Source organism: Brienomyrus brachyistius, chromosome 5 (genome assembly GCF_023856365.1).
Source record: "Brienomyrus brachyistius isolate T26 chromosome 5, BBRACH_0.4, whole genome shotgun sequence".
In the NCBI taxonomy this organism is placed as follows: Eukaryota; Metazoa; Chordata; class Actinopteri; order Osteoglossiformes; family Mormyridae; genus Brienomyrus; species Brienomyrus brachyistius.
In genome coordinates, this window is record NC_064537.1 from 2,446,264 (window position 1) to 2,456,963 (window position 10,700).

Consider the following 10,700-nt stretch of genomic DNA (forward strand, 5'->3'; position numbering starts at 1 on the left):
TGAGTATAATATTGTCCTCTCTAAAATAAATGAGTTTATAGAATACAGAAATATTCATAGGTTTAAATTTTAATGTTTGGGCCTGGGAATGTGCAGTGGCTTTGCAGTCAGGCTCTGTAAATGCGGCAGGATGGCCTGGGAATGTGCAGTGGCTTTGCAGTCAACCTCTGGAAATGCAGCAGGATGGCCTGGGAATGTGCAGTGGCTTTGCAGTCAACCTCTGGAAATGCAGCAGGATGGCCTGGGAAGTGCAGTGGCTTTGCAGTCAACCTCTGGAAATGCAGCAGGATGGCCTGGAAATGTGCAGTGGCTTTGCAGTGAGGCTCTGTAAATGTACAGCAGCAGAATCATCTCCCGACCCAACTCGCATGCGCTCCTGTAGCCCAGCAGTGTCGACACCCGCCTTCCCCTGCAGGCATGAGAAAAGATGTATCTGTGCACTGATTGGCAAGTGCTTTGTTCTCTTAACACTGATGCTCTTTTAGGGTACTTTTCATACTGGGGAGGGACCTCATTCCTGCAGCAAGTGCTATTAGCATTTTAGTAAAGTAGGAAACCTGTAAAAAACATTGCGAATTCACACAGGAGAAAAGCTTCATCTTTGCCTTGAGGGTGGGAAGAGTTTTGGGCAGCTGGGAAGTTTGTAAGAGCACTAGAAAATGCACACAGGAGAGAAACCTTTTTTCTGCACGGACTGTGGGAAGAGCTTTGGGCATATAGGCAACTTCAAGGAACATCTGCGAATTCACACAGGAGAAACTACTCGTGCACAGTGCGTGGGAAATGTTTTAGCCATCTTGGGAATTTAAAAGAACATCAGCAAATTCATACTGGAGGGAAACCATACAGCTGCATTGAATGTAGGAACATTCAACAGTTTCAGCAATAACAGCAATTTGAAAGAACACAGGTGAGTTCTCACTGGGGAGAAACCCCACCTTTGCACCGAGTGTGGAAAATGTTTCCAACAGTCAGGAAAACTGAAAGAGCATCGGCGTATTCCCACGGGAGAGAAACCACACTCATGCTATGAATTCGGCAAGCGCTTCCGTCAGATAGGACACTTGAGAAAACATTAGCGAACTCGCAAGGGGCAAAAATGTAAATGAAGATCTTCATTCGTCGAGTTATAAAAGTTACTTTACGATAATTTCTTTGTAAAAGTAGCTCTCACTGCAAAAAAAGGTTGGAAACCCTTGTTCTAAACCACGTATCCTAACAGCCAGATAGAGACGTTAGGACGATTCCAAGGGCCCCTGGGTGACTAGGGGCCTCAAATCTAAAAAATAACTGGATTGGTCTGGACTGTGGGGCCCAATATACAGAGGTGCAGATTTCAAATCTAGACCAAGATTTTGTTTCAACCAACCAGTTGAGTACTCTGTGACTGAGACTCTTTATACTCATCTTGGTCTGGATTTGTACTCTCTCAACCTGAAATCTCCACCTTTCTCTATCTCTAGCAACACCCCTGGCTGTCTGTGCGGGGCATCCTGCAGTGTTCAGATTGTAGGCTTGGGTGGCAGCCCACAGTTTTTCTGCAATAAAATGATTGCAGGTTTGTCTATGTAGAGAAATGACTGTTGTAACCATATGTAAACACTTTTTTAATGTCCCCTTTGTCCTGTCGGGCAGCTTTAGCAGAATCAGGGTCTGAATGCCCTGCTGTGCCAAACATGTTTGCTTTGCCATGAGGGGCTGTATGAACTCTGCACAGGCCCCTCATGTTAATCGATTTCTTTTTTTTTTTATTTGTTTATTTCATTTTTAACACACGTAAAATATTGCAGTGGGTGAGCTGGCCGAAGATATGGACAGATATGTAAACAGATATGTAAACACTTTGCTATATGTAAATTAAGTTTAAAAATATGTTTTGCGGGAACTGCTAAAATTAATTTACATAACGTAAGTATACATTTTTAAAAAGCAAGAGTGTGTTTTGAAGATGAGCTGTATAAATGTGTTCATGAAAGGTATGTGTGTGTTGTGTATATAGCAAACCAGAACAAAACAACTATATTATCTTCCTTTGGCAGCTATTGTGTGTCAGTCACTTTTTTTTCTACAGAACAGCGAGGAAGGTCTTAGACCAGTTTTTTTTCCAGAGTTTCTATGTATTCATATTTATCTTATACCCCATAAATAAGCCTGTCAAGTAAAATTCAAGCCTCTGTTAAGTCTTGTAATCACAATTTTTTGTGGCCCATCAGTGTCCCCTAGAGGGGGAGGAGTTCCTTGGTGCTCCGGCTCACAGCAGGTCCCTCCTGCCTGCTCACCATGCTGACCAATCCCACTCAGCACGGTTTGGCCCCACCCACTTCTTCAAGGCTATGCACTCTTTCTGGGGTGGGGGTGTGTTGCATACGCAACAGAGCACCAGCCCCCCACTCTTCCTCCATGTCCTCAATCTACCATCTTCCCCAGCCACCCCCTGCCCCTGCCCCCACCCCCAGCTCACTAATCCATCTGCTTCATTCCTTCCTCTCTCCACCTTGTGATGACATAGATGTGGTTTTATTTAACTTCCCTGAACATGGACGAACAGACTTTACTTAATTTGAGACATACATACCCTGTCTTTATCATAGTTACACCACACTGCGTCTTCAGAACTAAACAGCTCCTTGCACGTTTACCATACATCTCTTACATGCACCTCACTGGAAGATACCAAGGTGACCAGAAGCGAGGGAGCCCAGAACAGGAAGGATATTTCAGCCGCACATCAGCAACCCCACATGTTGGCATTACAAATTGTTTATGATTTTGATTTGGGCAACAGCTTCTGAGTGGGTGTTCTTTGTGCACATCTTTCGCTGAACTACAGGAACTGTAATACATGAAAATCCCAGAAGAGTGGCTTGGATGCCGAAACCACTAGGTCTGGTATGAAAAATCACCACCTAGATCGCAGGTCTTAGCCGTTCTAATGCTTTGTCACACAGTGACCTCCTCGTGAAACAGAAGCTTTCACTTCTGCAGATGTTTCAGGTCAGCGGCCCCTGTGGAGGCATGGCTGCAGGAAGATCTGGCCTGAGACACTGGAAACACTGGATGTGACACGGATGATGTGGCCCCCAGCTATCGGGACCCACACTTCTCAGCCTGCCTGGGGAAGCTCACGCCAGCGGAGAGGAGAGGAGCCTCCACCTACCGGCTGAACCTCAGACTCAGGAGGAATGATGCAGGTTCTGGCCTGGCAGTGGAACAGTGCATGGCACAGTTTTCCGAAGGGATTATGGGAATCTGGAAAAAGGGCTTTGTGGACATGCGGTCTATGGTGGTGAAGCTGATTGAAGTCATCAGATGACACATGGGATTCTGGTCATTTTACTCTGATGAGCCAGAACATCACTATCGTGATGCATCACTGCTGTAACCGTCGGTAGAATCACGCGTAATTTGTGCCACAGTAGCCTGTCTGTTGGTTCCTACCAGACAGGGCAGTCTTTGTTCCTGTCTATGGAACAAGTTGCAAGTTGGAGTCCCTGCTTGCAAGACTGGATGTAGATTAACATCATACCCGGGATAAAGAAACTGCTGGTTAAGGGCCTTGCTCAAGGGCCCAACAGAGTAGAATCACTCCTGACATTCACAGGATTCAAACCAGCAACCTTCCGACTGCTGGCATAGAGCCCAAGCCTCAGAGCCACCACCACATGATAAGGTGAAGAGTTCAGAAACCCAGAGGTCCCTCAGAATAGAACCACTGCTCCTTTGGATCAGGAGTAGCCAGCTGAGATGTTTGGGCATTAAATAAGGCAGCCAAATGGTCATCACCCAAGGGAGATGTTCCAGGCATCTTCCACTTGGCAGAGACCCACAACATGCTGGAGAGACTATATTTCCAGCTGGTTTAGGAACCTCTGGGGATCCCCCAGAACCAACGAGAATCTAAAGCAGTGCGAAGAAGATAAAGAGGAAATTAGGCAATAAAATCAAGCAAAAATTAATTACAGTTTTGCAAATATAACGACCACAAACTTCAGCGACCCAGAGAGTAGTGCCAAGAAATTCTGTTTAAATCAGAAAAACACCAAGTTTCTCCAAAAGGAACCTGATTTAATATGATTTTCTAAAAATATTTGTCCTGGTGCTCCAGCAGGTGTCTGTCTTTTGGAATTCACAGGTCAACTCCAGGGCAGCTTTAGTATCATAGCCATGATGCTATCACCATGGTAACCCTCAACGTCTCCAGATCTCTCGGTTTCTGAAGGACGCTTGGTTGGTGCCTCAGAGGAAACCAGTTCCATGCATATTGACATATATATTGATGTCTTGTCCTTAATAAACCATAATAAACCATGAAGACCCAGAAATGTTCTAAAGTGGCTTATACTGGAATGGGGGGATTTACAGAACAGTTTCAAGCAAACTGAAAAAATGAGAAAACAGACTAGCCATGTTTTTTGTCATGAAAAATTTATGGAATAAAACACTTGTACCCAAGTGTAAACAGCAGCTGTTGGAGATCTCCCATGACAAAAGGGGCCAACTTCTCAGATACCCAGATTTGTTTCAGGGCTTAAATCTTCAGCAGATTGAGTTTCTCCACAAAGGCTTCAGATAGGTGACATATAACTCCGTGCATTCATTTGGTTGACTCCTCCTTCAGTATAATATTACATGCTCGTCTCTAAAGACATAAAGTGTCACTGATGTCTGTCAGTCGTGTGCAGTCGCTGGTGCTCTTCCAAGTGCTCTGGTTCGCTGAAGTCCATGTCACATTCGAAACAGGTGTGATTCTTCTTGGCCAAATGAAGGCGCTTTGCATGTTTCTTCAGATTTCCCAGCCGGCTGAAGCTCTTCCCGCACTCGCTGCAGGAGTAGGACGCTCCCCCGGTGTGGATCCGCTGGTGCTCCTTCAAGCTTCCAAACTGCCTGAAGCAGCGTCCACACTCTGTGCAAGAGTATGGTTTCTCCCCTGTGTGGATTCGCAGATGCTCCTTCAGGTTTCCCCTTTGACCGAAGCACTTTCCACATTCAGGGCAGCAGAAGGGTTTCTCTCCCGTGTGGATTCTCAGATGCTCCTTCAGGTTTCCCCTTTGACTGAAGCATTTTCCACATTCAGGACAGGAGAACGGTTTCTCTCCTGTGTGAATTTTCTGATGCTCCTTTAGGCCACTTAATTGTCCAAAACTTTTCCCACACTGAGTACAAAAATATGGTTTCTCTCCAGTGTGAATTCTGAGGTGTTTTTTAAGGTCTCCTTCTGTATTAAATCTCTTATCACACTGTGTGCAGCAGCAAGGTCGCTCCCCGGTATGAATACGCTGGTGTTCTTTCAGGTTCCCTAATCGAGAGAAGCCTCTTCCACATTCCGTGCAAAAGAACGATTTTTCTCCAGTGTGGATTCGCCGGTGCTCTTTCAGACTATGCAAACGCTTAAACGTCTTTCCGCAGTCCATACAAGAATGTGGTTTCGCTCCTGTGTGAACTTGCTGATGTTTTTTCAGATTTTTCAGACAAGTGAAAGTCTTTCCACACTCACTACAAGAGTGTGGTTTTGCTCCTGTGTGATTTCTCAAGTGTTTGCTCAGGGTCTGCAAGTGAAAGAAAGGTTTTCCGCATTCGCTGCACGCATACGGTCTCTGTCCTAAATGTATTTTCTCATGCGCCTGCATGTACTCTCTCTTACTGAAACTCTTTTTGCAATGCAGACAAGGCCACCTCTCTCCCAGCATGTGATGTTCACTCACTTCCTCGATCTGAGTGCTGAGCGGGTCTCTAGCACTGTCGCTGGGCTCACAAACATACGCTTCTGCCTTCATACAGTCAAGGTCGCTCTCTGTTTTGAGCACAATGTCACCGATTTGCTCATAGTTGACCTCACCAGGTTCACCCGGCTCAGATTTGATTGGGTCTGAATGGACAGGCTCCTCAGCCGTTTGGCTAGTGAGGTGCCCTGATTGGGCAGGGTCCCATCCGTGCATGTCCTCTGCTTTAATCTGACTGCAGTGGAAGCTGGGGAAGTTCTCGCGCTCTGGTGAGCACAGAGACATGCTGGAATTATTTACAAACATCTCTAGAGACATACGAAGTAGGTTCAGGCTCCTGCAGTGACATGTTCCAACATGAAACAAGACAGCATCTGAGAGCTTCACCACAGCTCAGGCTGCAGGGTCTCGCCCCTCTTGCCTGGGACTCCGATAGAATCAGAACCAAACTGTCCGCTTCTCCTCTTGCATGTTGGGGTCTGCAAAATGAACAACACAAATGATTTCATGCTGCACAGGAAAGGAATATTAATGACATTAACATTTAGCAAATATTTATCACTTGAAATAAGCAATTTACACTAAATTTACACTAAAACAAATGCATAACAATATCTTTTTTTACATTAACTTCAAATCAGGAATATGCATAATTTTTGCCATATTCTAGATCCAACCCGGCGCAATAGGAAGAAAAAAACACTGCAAGAATTCAATGCACAGAAAAGGCTTCCGTATCTGTCTGGCAAAAACATATAATTGACGGTCTGGATAATTACTTCTGGTCTTTAATTAATATTTAAGTATTTGTGTGATAACATATGGTGACATTAGACGCATGACAGGAGATTCCCCAGCATGCAAAAACTGACATAAGAAAATCAAAACTGCCATTTGGTCGCGGATTCTGGATATTGCAATTGCACAACAGTTTGCGCTCACTGCTGTCGATAAATACGGTAATGTTTAGAAAATGATTCTCCACGTCCATGCCTTTAGCTGTTACGGTGCGGAAAGGCAGCTGCAGGCATCCTGGACCTGAACGTCTCGTCGATCCGGCTGTTCTGCATCCTTAACGAGTCACGGGTCCGGCCCGTGTTTAAGTGAACTAGGGAAGGGGATTCGGGCGCAGCACCCATGACCAAGCTGCTGCACCGAAAAATAAAATGAAAATGAATAGGACAAAGTTTACCGCCGCTCTTACTTCCGGGTGGCTCCGGTCCAGCTGCGCCAGGCAGGTTTTCCAGGTCTGATCAGCGACGCTGCAACTATGACAGCTGGACGGCTTCCTCCTTGGCGAATGACGTCATGCTGCTAGCCGCTGGATGTGGCGCGCAGCGCCCCCTGCCGCCCGACCGCGGAGCCAATGATGAGTTTTATACTATATTTACATATATCGTCGCACAATAGTGAAGAAAAATAATCTTAAATTCTTAACATAATCACACGTAGACCGAAAATCCCAAGGTAAAAAAAAACTCCCCCGTATGAGAAAAATATCTTTCACTTTGGGGAGAAAACAATAAAAAAAAGATCGAATATTAACGTGTATTTATACACCTAAACGCTAGTGGGCGCGTACATGAAGGAAAGGACGAAGTTATTGTGAGCATTTCATTCTCCACGCGGCTTTATTCCTCATTCGTATGTACCGTTGTGAGCGAGGCTTTCTCAGTATGTCGTTGATATTAAGAAGGGATTGAACTCGATGGTTTTCACATAACCGTCATAACGGCATTTAAAAAAGTCTTTTAATTGTAATATATATCTGTGTAACCCACACGTAATCTGTCGATATCTGTATGCTGACCACACATGCTTATGTCAAAAACAAGATTAGGCTTTCTCTGATACTTGATACTAGTTATTTTTTTTCTGCACAAATTCTCTAAAAAGTCTTCTGTTTTAAAGATGGGCTATACTGCTCTGGTCATGAGATTCTTTTAGTTTCTGATCTGGGATCAGTGCTGGCCCCGTTTAGCTGTTTTTTTCCTGCAAACGGGATCCATCAAGGCCTCTACTGCACCGCGTGGGACATGAACCTGCTTTAAGCGTCTGAGCATGGCTGCCTGGTCCGTATAAAGCATAAGCGTGGGCATTTAAAGTACCCAGCTCATTTCCTTCATGTGAGCCCTGACAGTACCACTAGGACCTTCCGCAGTTCGTGTTCTGCTTTTGGTCTATGAAGACCACGAGGCGTTTACAGACTCACACAGGGTGGGTTTCTGCGTGAGGTTTCATCACACTGGGGCCCTCGGAAAAAACAAAACCCCATGAGTCCCAACCAACGCCGCCTCCCCCAATACGGCAGATTTATTACCATTATTTTAGATGATGTCAAGGTTAATAATATCAAACAAAGAATTGAATAAACACAAGTTCCTCATTTTCACTTTATGAAAAAACACAATACACAAATAAAGCAGATTAGTTGTGTCAATGTACTAGATAATATGCAGTGGCGGCTGGTGAAAAAAATTCTCAGTGGGGCTGACGTACTAATAGATGTCCCTTCTTAGTCCAATATAAGTATTGAAATGAACAGTCAGAAAATGACAATAATTTCACAGTCATAATGTAATTTCCTTACTTGGCTGAGTGATATTTATTTCGGGCTTGTCGGGTCCCAGCTCCTTATTTTTGGATTTTTTCCACCATTGTCCTTCTCGCAAAAAGGTAATTCAATAACGATCTCACCGAACTCTCTGGAAGCTGCCCCTCGGCTGTCGTCGTCGAAATCATCTCTCTCTGACTGACTGACCTGAGAGCGATCCAAAACTTTCCCGCATTTTCTGTAGCAGGGGCGCAATTTCCAGCGCCCCAAGACCATTTCATTCGGCGATGCTGATAGGCGAAATCTTTATTATATTCGCATAGCAACCAAACACGATTGGCTATTTCGCTACAAGAAGAGAAATGGTTTGTGGAAATCTGTTAGTGGAAATTCACTGTTGAATGAGAGTCAGTTTGTGGTAAAGTTGTTTAAATAATTCATCTTATAATCGCCATCTCGACAGGCGTCATCACAGGCGTCAGGGGAAAATCGCCATCTCGTCTGTCGCCATCACAGGCGTCGGGGAAATCGCCATCTCGCCCGTCGCCATCACAGGCGTCAGGGGAAAATCGCCATCTCGCCCGGCGCCATCACAGGCATCATGGGAAATCGCTATCTAGCCCTGGCGCCATCACAGGCATCATGGGAAATCGCCATCTAGCCCCAGCGCCATCACAGGCGTCAGGGGGAAATCGCCATCTCACCCGGCGCCATCACAGGCGTCATAGGAAATCGCCATCTCGCCCGGCGCCATCACAGGCGTCAGGGGGAAATCGCCATCTCGCCCGGCGCCATCACAGGCGTCATGGGAAATCGCCATCTAGCCCCGGCGCCATCACAGGCATCATGGGAAATCGCCATCTCGCCCGGCGCCATCACAGGCGTCATGGGAAATCGTCATCTCGCCCGGTGCCATCACAGGCGTCATGGGAAATCGTCATCTCGCCCCGGCGCCATCACAGGCATCATGGGAAATCGCCATCTCGCCCGGCGCCATCACAGGCGTCAGGGGGAAATCGCCATCTGACCCGGTACTATCACAGGCATTGGGGAAATCGCCATCTCGCCCGGCACTATCACAGGCATCAGGGGGAAATCGCCATCTCGCCCAGCGCCATCACAGGCATCATTGGGAAATCGGTATCTTGCCCGGCACTCTCACAGGCGTCAGGGGGAAATCGCCATCTCGCCCCGGCGCCATCACAGGCATCATGGGAAATCGCCATCTCGACCGGCGCCATCACAGGCGTCAGGGGGAAATCGCCATCTGACCCGGTACTATCACAGGTATCGGGGAAATCGCCATCTCGCCCGGCACTATCACAGGCATCAGGGGGAAATCGCCATCTCGCCCAGCGCCATCACAGGCATCATTGGGAAATCGGTATCTTGCCCGGCACTCTCACAGGCGTCAGGGGGAAATCGCCATCTCGCCCCGGCGCCATCACAGGCATCATGGGAAATCGCCATCTCGACCGGCGCCATCACAGGCGTCAGGGGGAAATCGCCATCTGACCCGGTACTATCACAGGTATCGGGGAAATCGCCATCTCGCCCGGCACTATCACAGGCATCAGGGGGAAATCGCCATCTCGCCCAGCGCCATCACAGGCATCATTGGGAAATCGGTATCTTGCCCGGCACTCTCACAGGCGTCAGGGGGAAATCGCCATCTCGCCCCGGGGCCATCACAGGCATCATGGAAAATCGCCATCTTGACCGGCGCCATCACAGGCGTCAGGGGAAAATCGCCATCTCGCCCCGGCGCCATCACAGGCATCAGGGGGAAATCGCCATCTCGCCCCGGCGCCATCACAGGCATCATGGGAAATCGCCATCTCGCCCGGCACTATCACAGGCATCAGGGGGAAATCGCCATCTCGCCCGGCACTATCACAGGCATCATGGGAAATCGGCATCTCGCCCGGCGCCATCACAGGCATCATGGGAAATCGGCATCTCGCCCGGCACTATCACAGGCGTCAGGGGGAAATCGGCATCTCGCCCGGCACTATCACAGGCGTCAGGGGGAAATCGCCATCTCGCCCGGCGCCATCACAGGCGTTAGGGGGAAATCACCATCTCGCCAGGCGTCATCACAGGCGTCATTGGGAAATCGGCATCTCGCCCGGCACTATCACAGGCGTCATTGGGAAATCGGCATCTCGCCCGGCACTATCACAGGCGTCAGGGGGAAATCGCCATCTCGCCAGGCGTCATCACAGGCGTCATTGGGAAATCGCCATCTCGCCCGGCACTATCACAGGCGTCATTGGGAAATCGGCATCTCGCCCGGCACTATCACAGGCGTCATTGGGAAATCGACATCTCGCCCGGCACTATCACAGGCGTCATTGGGAAATCACCATCTCGCCCGGCGCCATCACAGGCGTTAGGGGGAAATCACCATCTCGCCCGGCGCCATC

At 47.8% G+C, this 10,700-nt stretch overlaps 1 protein-coding gene across 1 annotated transcript; it reads right to left on the bottom strand.

The window, feature by feature from the left end:
• Nucleotides 1-4,044: 4,044 nt before the first annotated feature.
• On the bottom strand, nucleotides 4,045-5,709 carry LOC125741835 (gastrula zinc finger protein XlCGF8.2DB-like). The gene has a single exon (XM_049013246.1). It carries the CDS (start codon nucleotides 5,685-5,687, stop codon nucleotides 4,656-4,658), a length of 1,032 nt encoding a protein of 343 aa, XP_048869203.1. The 5' UTR covers nucleotides 5,688-5,709; the 3' UTR covers nucleotides 4,045-4,655.
• Between the last annotated feature and the right edge of the window lie 4,991 nt (nucleotides 5,710-10,700).

Excerpts from the sequence above, each read along its gene's own strand:
- LOC125741835 (XM_049013246.1), bottom strand. The coding sequence starts at position 5,687 with ATGCTGGGAGAGAGGTGGCCTTGTCTGCATTGCAAAAAGAGTTTCAGT.